General features: G+C 35.3%; 1 protein-coding gene across 1 annotated transcript; it reads right to left on the bottom strand.

Moving 5' to 3' along the window:
* Positions 1–812: 812 nt before the first annotated feature.
* On the bottom strand, positions 813–7927 carry LOC120188864. The gene is given in 8 exon segments (XM_039192249.1): positions 813–2232; positions 2600–2699; positions 3417–3503; positions 4114–4352; positions 4813–4895; positions 5035–5170; positions 5665–6327; positions 6330–7927. Coding segments are annotated over 8 exon segments (3561 nt in total). The 5' UTR covers positions 7719–7927; the 3' UTR covers positions 813–1368.
* Positions 7928–10284: the final 2357 nt, after the last annotated feature.

Below are 10284 nucleotides of genomic sequence, written 5' to 3'. Positions count from 1 at the left end.
AGTATCTGAATTTAAAAACTTTTCTCAATTTGATCCTTGAATATTTTTCATATTAGCCCATGAATTCCATTACTTTTCTATTTTTAGTCCTTTTTGATGATTTTACATTATAATACTATATCATAATATTCACTCTTATAGCATCACATCATTAAAATAAACTAAAATTAAAATTTAATATGAATAAAAAATTAAGAGTAACATTGAAAAATAAATTTAAGAACTAAAAATTACATTGAAGAGAACCCTAGGCATGAGTTTAATGACATGTTTAATAAATTTGTAATATTGTGCTTAAAATTTAAATATATTTAACTTAATAGTAATTTTTTTTTTATAAAAAAACCATGATAGAGGAAATGATAGCAATGGGTCTAAAAATTGCACGAATTGGACAATTAAAGATTAAAAGATACAAGTGTCCTTTTGTTTTGTACATAATATTTTTATGAATGTTAAATAACTCAAAATTTTGATTAATTAATATATGCTCTCTACTTGTCCTAATACAATTTTATATTTTTTTCAAGGCAAGTGAACAATAAATTGTGCACGTGATTTGAACCGTACATTTGTCCATCCATGTTGCACCTAAGAGTTTTGAAACAATGGGTGATGGATCACATGCTTATGTCATGTCACTACCTAAATAGAGAAACTAAACTTGTTTAAAAATTCTATAACACAAATAATTTAGGTAAAAAGAGCACTGGTGATGAAATGTGCATTTAACAAAATGCATGGGACAGTCACAGCATATACAAAAATACGCAATGGCGTTGAGCTACTCTAAACAATATTGTTGGCCTATTCTGTACACAGATGGGGGGGGGGAGCCACCGTATGCATCCCTAAAGCTAGCCTTCCATGGCATCCATTAATCCAGGCTCCAATTGTTAATTCTTTCATAATTTTAACCATCAGAAACTCTATACTAAGCATACAGAAATCTAGTACCTTGATTAGTAGCTGCCATTCAAAAATGGACACTCGTACTAAATAACATATAACGAAACAGAAGGAGCTTGGTTAAACAAAACTATCACCTCGGATTATCGTATGATTCACTCCTCTGATGGAAACATGGTGAAGAGTCACTCCAGAATTTAGAATTCGTTAAGTTCCATAATCACGGTCAACTTGAGAACTCAATAAAGGGTGCTCAGGGGATTTGGTATATTCAACTGAGTCATATTAGTAAATATATTACCTTTCAGATATATCAGACTGTGTTGCAGTTGATGTTTATCTGATCAGTAATGTTAGTAATGGCAACCTCAGAACCTGCTGAGACGATCTCTGTGGACATGCGCATGCACTGCTGCAATTTTTCGTTTATGGAAGCATCATTGCAATCTGTATGGGAAGTTACATCAATTGGAGCCGAGACTTCTCCGGAAGTTTCCATCTGTCACCCTGTTGGGAAGGACTACTTGTACTGACATTGGATGCAGCATTATAATGGCCATTTGCAGCTTGTTGAGCACTTCGGAAAGATGATGGAGAAGTTTGGTTGGTGGCACTTTTGGAAGTAGCTTGGCAATCTTTTGCTAATTCAGACAGGACTGTCTTATCAACACCGGAAACACATTCTACAATCTGTAATTTTGAACTCTCATGGTGCTTCAAGTCATTTGCATCCACAGATATCTCAACTGTACCTTCGAAACCATTAGAAACAATTTCCTTACCAAAATCCGGCGCATGAACAACTGCCGCTTCATTGTCAGCATGGACAATATTATCAGAGTCTTTGATAGAACCTTCATGCTTAGAATCAAGGTCCCGTTTAACAAAACTTTCATCGGGTGCTGGAATGCAAGATGAAGAAACAGTACTGGTCTCGGGAAGATTTATAGTATCAGCCATTATATGAGAAGTATATTTCAAGGTGTCATCAGAAAGTGGCATTGTAGATTCGACAGCAGCGGGTTCATTTCTATCATCTGTTTCAGGTGCAGGACTCTCGGCAGACACATTCAAATCAAACATAACTGGGCACTTCTTTCCAGATTTAGAGGATGCCTCACCTGTCATCTGCTCCTTCATAACATGTGTCTGCATAGGTTTCTGTAACATATCTACACCGGGAAAGACCAGCATATTCATGTTACTCATCTTCGACTTGCATGCAGTTTCTAGTGGTTCGAAACCAAAGACAGAAGTCCATGTTTCCCTCAGTTCTGGGACGGCAGGTATGACTAATTTCTCAACATTCAGGGAGCTGAGGGCCTGAAAAATCAGGGAAAGAGAAAAAGAAACATAAAAAATGAAATCCACTTGAAACATATTAATTAAAATCAAAATAGCGTAATTTCATATCACTGTCACACTATTACTCTTTACAGGGAAAAAGTAATTTGATATCTGGTCATAATGTCTAATCTTTTGAAAAAATATTAATCCACTTATTAAGTAGCATCAACCCCCCCCCCCCCCAAAAAATGTGGCAGGAAGTGCCCTGGTGTATAACACTAGTCATACACAGTTACATACAAAAAAAAATGTAAATGTCAAAATTCGTAAAAATGCAATTAATACTCCAGCAATATAACACAAAATACAAATACATACAAAGAGAACATTGAGTTAGACATACAAATTCAATCGCGCAAAGAAGCCGGCAACACATCCCTTGACGCCTATAGACATACCGTGTCCCAATGAAAGGCATCTCGGCTAACAGGTTCCCATGGATCCTGTTAGTCCAAAAATTAAATAATTGTAATTATTAGGATTAAACCAAATAAGTGCAAAAGTTAGGCAAATGGGTAGGTTCATTTGGTTATGATCAACAAATATACAATAACAAATATTACAAGGTAGAATTTGGAAACTTGGATTTTAGAATTTTGGAATTGGGCTTAAATGATGGTGTGAATTGAGTAATAAAATACTTAGAAAACCAACATTAATTATTATTTCTCAAATCCATGGATTTGTTATATACTTATTTAGTGGTGAATTTGAAATTCCTAATATATTTTTGGATTTTATATCCATGTTTTTATAATTTATGCTTTTTCAACTATATATCATATTGAATCTTAACTATTTCTTCATAATGTAAGCTTTTCATTCTTGCTATTTACATAGCAAATGGAATCCAAATGGAGCACAAAGGTATTTATGAATATGAAACAAACAGCAGTTTGTTAAATCTTCGGTCTAAATATATTCACATATTAGTGGAGTAGTTGCTATTTGGATGGGGAGCTAACTGAACAAGATAACTTAAAAAGTAAATGTCTAGAAACTATCAGCAGAGGAACGAAAGGAAGGTGATCAAGAGTGCTTAAAAGGATGAGTCGACATGGCAAGATGAATATGTTATATTATCACTCTTAAAATGTAAAGACATTATTTCTACATATTCTATACTATAATTCACAATTAACTAAAAACAGAAGGATTACCTGATAGATGCTGCAGAAATAATCTCATCCCCCCTTTCTAGAATTGCAGTGTAAAAGCCACTGTAGTTTAGCCTAGTGAAGTTTGACCTGAGAACAAATGGAGATTAATAATTTATCTGAAACAAAAATGTCTAGGTCTTATTCAGTTTCAAAAGTAGAGCAACTATAGTTGCGAAGAAAAATCAAATATCACTTCACTATAAAGCCATTAGCTTGTCCTCCAGATTTTCACATAGCAAGAATAGTACCATTCAACCACAAAAAGAATGACACACAATCTGTTAAAATGGAAGCCTTTAAAAGTTCATATTGTTATAGTAACTATTGTAATGTATAAATGTCATATCAGGTCATCACTATATATGTTGCCTGTTTGGATTGTTTTTATCTACAAATTTAGAACCGTTTGCCATCATTCTATTTAACATCTCCTAGATCTGCAGGCCTAGGGCAAGATTAGCATTGCAAAAAAGTTCTTCTCTAAACACTTAAGCAGTGACATATTAAACTTTAAATTAGGGCTATTGAAGAACATAGTTCTGCTCACATCTTTGTTGCCAAAACCCAAAAAAAAAAACCTAAAAAAATTGAAGACATTTGTACAGCACCAAACTAAAATATCAAATCATAGTCAGAAGGAAAAGCCAAGTTTACTTCAAGAATGTAATATAGACTCAAGTACAGATGGAACACATACCAAAAATTATAGACAATATTATGAATCAGATTGATCCCACTTCTGTGGTCAACAAGAGGCAAAAAACACTCATCCATCACGGATAATGCAACAGCTAGCTTTGAATTTGATTCAACCTTCTGATATGCTTCATTGAGACAAACATCTGACCTGATATCATAGCGCTGAACAAGGGTCCATGAGAAACCTTCTGGAAGTTCATGTTTAACCCCAACTAGCTTCTGAAGTCTCTCAAACAACTAGAAAAAGCAAAGGACTTCAAAATCAACTTCAAAACATAGAAAATAGCAACCCCCCGCCCCGTTTCAAAAGGGTGAGGTATTAATGAATTCTACACATTCAAAGTCAGAGCATAACATGTCTGCAAATGAGTAGCTCTCAAAGAGAGCCAGAGATTGGTTGAATGGACACAACAGGATGGGGCTCCCTTCCAATTCTTGCTAAACATAACGCACAAGATGGGATCAATATAGTGTCTAAATCCAATAACAGAAACATCTCTAGTAGATAAAGAGTTAGACTCCTGATAAAGAAATAGAGACAACCCTTAAATTTGACAAAGCGAGAACCACAATCATTTCATACCAGCAGGCAAAACTTACAAACAGTAAAAAATAGCAATTAAAACTATATTTACAAATCTAGCAAAGTACAAGTTCCCCACAGCACAATTATATCAATTGCAAACTAAAATTATACCTCTTTGCATCTCCTCCCACAAAAGAATGCACGACTTGAAACATCATCAAAAGCATCCGTGGGCTGAATACATGGTTCATGATCTACCCAAAAATTACTTCAGAAATGAATGGCATATAATAGCAAGAACAATAACAACGGCACCAAAATTAAAAATAAAGGTCGAGGGGAATCAACAATCAACATATATACAAAACAGCTTGGAACTTAACAAAGGCATACATTTTTCTTCACATAAATGGCATGTTAGAACTGTAGGAACTGCATCATCATCTTTGCCCATTTGGCGTGCGTTTCCAACCATTCCACAATATTTGCATGTACAATAGACACAGTTCCAGTTTCCTGAAGGGAATGCCTGTGGCAAAGAAAAGAAAACCAGAAGAGTAGATTAAGCACAATCAAGATTTTAATTTACTTCTACATGTAACTCCCAAAAAGAAAAACAACACAGAAATAGAATTCTCAAACACAGGTTTCCTTCTGGCTACTTCTCACAAATGATTTTCATTGAAGTAACTTCAGCAAAGAAATTCCTTTCCAAAAGCCTCCAACAAAGAATTCCAAGCATAAGTTTCAATCTATGCATGTTGATCTAAGTTTCTGTCACTGTTTGATCCTAGTGAATAGTCTAAACATGAATATACAAAAACTTACGGGTATTCTTCCACACCCGATCCCATTGATCAAATAGATTTCATTGTCTGCTAAAGGTAAAAAAAAATATTAAGCATTTCCCCATATTTTTCATGTGCTCTAGTACTGAAAAACTATTACAGACAAAATAAAAGTTGATAAAGGGAGCTAGATCCCATATGCATGTACTAAAGGCATATGGCAACAAGTACTTACTTCTATATCTAAGCAACTTTGATGGAATGTTGATGGGCAACTATCACAACATATCAAATCACCACCATCCCCACAAATACCGCAGGTATCGTCATTTGGGTCTTCACCACCAAAATCCAAAAAATGGAGGCCCTTACGATCAGACTGCTTTTGTTTGTTCCATGCATCTAATAAGCATTGCAACAGGGGAACTCCTGTTTCTAAACATATATTCTGAAAAGGTCGATGGACTTTGATCCCCGCATGAGTTTCAAACTCTGCAATGGTGAAGACATCACTACAACAGTTGCATTGGATGCCATCCCTAGTTATCTTACCAGAAATACTCTCACAAGTACGTGTTCTTTTTTGAATAAAATATTCCACCTTCCCATCCTGTGGAACAGTTCCCGAATCAATCATCCAAGAAAGCAGAGTTCGTTTTCCTTCATATAGCACATAACCACCACTATCAGATTCAGCTCCATCCATAGAGTTGCGAACCAACAAAGCATATCGCTTTCTCTTTTGTGTCTGCTGTAGTTTACGCTTCCTGCTCGATACTTGTGTTCCCCTTTGTAAAGTACCATCAGAATTCATCTCTTCATGAAGTGAAAGCTTCTCTTTTGGGACCTTTTGTTTTTTCTTTTTGGCATTGTCCTCCCATTTCCTTTTTCGCTTATTCATTTTCTTTTTAACTCGTCCATCATCCTCTGTATCGTCATCCTCCCCTTTTTGCTTCTTTTTCCGACCCTTTTCTTTAGAACTATTCTTTTTAGGATGCTAAGTTCTTCTTCAGGAATCGGAGTAAATACGAAACCATTAGGACAAACCTTCGAATAGCCCTTCTCATAATTCTTTTTAAGCATCCTGTAGGCCAACGTTACTGACCAGTGAGTCCTTCCTTCAGGATTAACATACACTGCATCGTTGTACTCTTTATTATTCTGGGGCCTGTAATCAATTGTCCAACCTGCTGCTTTAAGCATATTCACTATTCGATCTCTCAAAGCTTGTTTTACTTTTGACCTTCTCAGTTCCCCTTCATCTCCGGCTTCCTTTACTCCCGTTTCATTGCCTTCCACTGTAACAACCTTAGGTCTTAACATTAGTGAAGCCTTGCTCTCATTCTTTTCAATAAAATCAAATTTATCCTTATTAGCAGACCTCTTTAGATTTGATTCTTTCCCAATCAGTAACTTCTCTGCATATGAAGTATTAGCAGGCATATTAATCTTTAAATTCCTCCTCAACTTCTTTCTACCTCTTTTTAGCCCAACCAACTTTTTTCTCCCATCTATAATCCTCCCCTTCAAACCCTCACTACCACCCTGAAGCTTTGCTGGTCTTCCACGCTTACGGATCACACCTTCCTTTACCTTGCTTTTACATTGATCAATCCCTTCCATTTCCAATTCAACTAGTTTATTTGGTAACTCATCACTGCCCTGCACTTTAGGCGGCCTCCCACGCTGATGCATGAACTTCTTCCTTGACTCACAATCAAAGGGATCGCTTCCTCCCATTTCGGTATCAACAGCTTTCTTCTCAACCCCATCATTGAGATGCATCTTGGGTGGTGACTCATGCTTGTGATTTGCCTCCTTCCTTGTCTCAACATCAGAGTGATAACTCTCTCCTGCTTTTACCCCATCCACTTCCTTCTCAAATTTCTGAGTTCTCTGTCTCGTCAATGGCCTGCCATGCCCACAGTTATTATTTGACTTCTTAATGCCACTACCATCAGATTGATCACTTCCTTCTGCTTCCACATTAATTTCTTTCTTCTCAACCCCACTATTCTCCTGCACCTTCCGTGGTCTACCACGCTTACCCTTAGACTCCTTAGCTGTATTCTCAACAGAGCAATTACTCTCCCCTGCTTCTATACTAAATCCTTTCTTTACAGACCCGTCATTGCCCAGTAGCTTGGGTGGCCTTCCACGCTTGCGCTTCTTCCTCACTTTACCACCTGGGCATTCATTCTCTCCTACATGCTGCTCGAGTGTCTTCCTCTCAAACCCCGTCTTCCCTTGAAACTTGGGTGGTCTTCCACGCTTACCCTTAGATTCCATAGTTGTATCCTCATCAAAGCAATCACTCTCTCCTGCTTCTATAATAAATCCTTTCTTTACAGACCCGTCATTGCCCAGTACCTTGGGTCGTCTTCCGCGCTTGCGCTTGCGCTTCTTCCTCACTTTACCATCCGGGCAATCATTCTCTCCTGCATATCGTTTGAGTGTCTTCTTCTCAAATCCCTTCTTCCCTTGACGCTTGGGAGATCTATCACACTTACCCTTTACCGCCTTAGCAACTTCTCTCTGCTCCTCCACTTCACCATGAGACTGATCATTCCCCTCCTTAACCACCTCAATTGGTTTTGTCTCAGAATCATTGCCATCTACAGTTTTATCAACCCCACTCCCAATCTTATCACCTTCGATCACACTCCCAGTTTTCACTGCATACATTGACCGTAAAACCCTGCCAGAAAACTGGACTTTTTTCTTCACACTATCTTCTTTAGTATCTACATTATCCTCCACCAATCCTCCCTTTTCCGTATCATCCTCATCAGATTCATCAACTTGCGGATTACCCGCTTGACCATCTTCCCCACATTCTTCAATGTCCTCTTCTTTCTCAAATTCAACCTCTTTCAAAGAGCACCCTAACGGATCATCATTTAAACCAAGAACCGGTTGCTTCACACCATCCCCATTATTTTCCTCAATGTCTTGCCTTGGCAAAACCTCACTCTCATCAGGTTTCAACTGCAAACAGCTAGATCCTCGGCCCTCTTCCATCTCTTACAAAACCCTAGATTCAAGAAGGCACCCTTTTCTTTCTTCGCTCAGAAAATCATCACACCGTGCATCACATCAACAAAAAACCAGTAGACAAGGCCCATTGGTTTCATCTTGACAACAGAAAATTTAACTGCCCAAACTACAAAAAAGGATATCGCAAAAGTCTAAAATCAAGAGACCTGAATTAAAAGGCCATAAGAAATCAAAGAAAAACAAAATTCCTAAATAGAAAGTGACAAAGAATCGTATCAGAACCGGCGGAAAGTGATCACGCACCTTACCCCCAATGCAGCAGATTGAAATAGGATCCTATCGTACCACAGCGTCGTATCAGACTACGGAAATAGAGAGCTGAAGGTCACTCCAATGGCGTTTCAAATTAACTTTGGGGGATTATTAAAGTTGGGGGTAGAGAAAGGGATAGATTTAGGATTTTAGGGGCTCTCTAGTGTTGGGGTTTTGATTTTTAGTACGGCTTATTAGAGTGGTTTGGTTACATAGACGCACCAAAAGGTCCAAAACCACCCTGTCTTCATGGGTAAGATTGTCTTTTACACCGTGCCTTCATTTTCATTTTCATTTTCCCTCCATATTTGCGCACGATTTCCCTTCCTCCTTAATTGAAAATCTAAAAAGTTGCTGTGTTTAATCCCAAAAATAAATAAATAAATAATCGAAGTTTCTGTCTAATAAATACTTAGGTGGTGTTTATTTTTTATTGTGTAAGGTTTACAAAACTCTTATGTCTGTATCGCTCAAATCACGTGTAGACATTTAACTTCGTAGACCGTTTATTTTTAGAAAACAGAAACTCTTCTAATGTCTACGCGTTGTCTGCGCGGCGCAGACGTGACCTGATGTTTACATACCTCTTCAAAGAGATTTTATATTTAATTATATATTATATTTGATTTTAATTTTAATTTTAATATTGATTTTTTTAAATAAATTAAATATTAATTTTTTTAATATTATATTATAGATATTTAATTTTATATCATATAAATTATTTTATATGTTATTAAAATTTTATATTTATTTTTATTATTTTGATTTAAGTTTAAATATAATATTTTTTTGGATTTGTTATTTTTAAATTATATTTAAACTTTTTATAAAAAAAATATAAGTATTTAAACCACATTGCTTAATAAAAATGATTTCATTGTTTGATAATTAAGATTTTAAAATATAAAAAATTATAAATTATGTTTTTAAAAATTTAAAAATATAATCACAATTAAATAAAAAATAATCATAAAATAATTTTATAAATTTAAAAATATTTTCTAAAAATATCATATAATTATAAAAATAAATTATGAATATATATTTAAAAAAATTAAAAGTATTATCTAATTTCATATTTAAAAAATCATATAATTTAATGATCATTTATAAATTTTATTCTATAAAACTTATAAAACTAATAATACATATGCTTACGTGAGACTTATAATAGAATTAATAAGGTGGTGTTTGTTTTTCTAAAAAAATTATTATTGTAGTTGTATGAATTATTTAAATTTCAGTATTGTAAAACTAAAATTATTTAAATCTCAGTATTGCAAAACTCTTTTAAGTTTAAAAAATCAGTTTATTTATATTTCAGTTTATTTTAACAGTCTGCAGACGTTAAAAAACAAACAGTCTTCTTCTTGCAGACTGCAGACTTTTGGTTCACCTCTTCTGCTGCAGATGTCTGCAGATGTAATCCGTAGACTGCAGACCTTTTACCTCTGCAAAAACAAACACCACCTTAGTTTCTATATTCTTATACTAATTTAAAATTTATGAACTAAGTTTCAGATACGTGTTAACAGATAACTAA

The sequence above is a fragment of the Hibiscus syriacus genome, unplaced genomic scaffold (assembly GCF_006381635.1).
Source record: "Hibiscus syriacus cultivar Baekdansim isolate YM2019G1 unplaced genomic scaffold, ASM638163v2 tig00116951_pilon, whole genome shotgun sequence".
Taxonomy (NCBI): Eukaryota; Viridiplantae; Streptophyta; class Magnoliopsida; order Malvales; family Malvaceae; genus Hibiscus; species Hibiscus syriacus.
The sequence above is the reverse complement of the archived record's forward strand: the minus strand, read 5'-3'. Positions and strand labels throughout refer to the sequence as shown.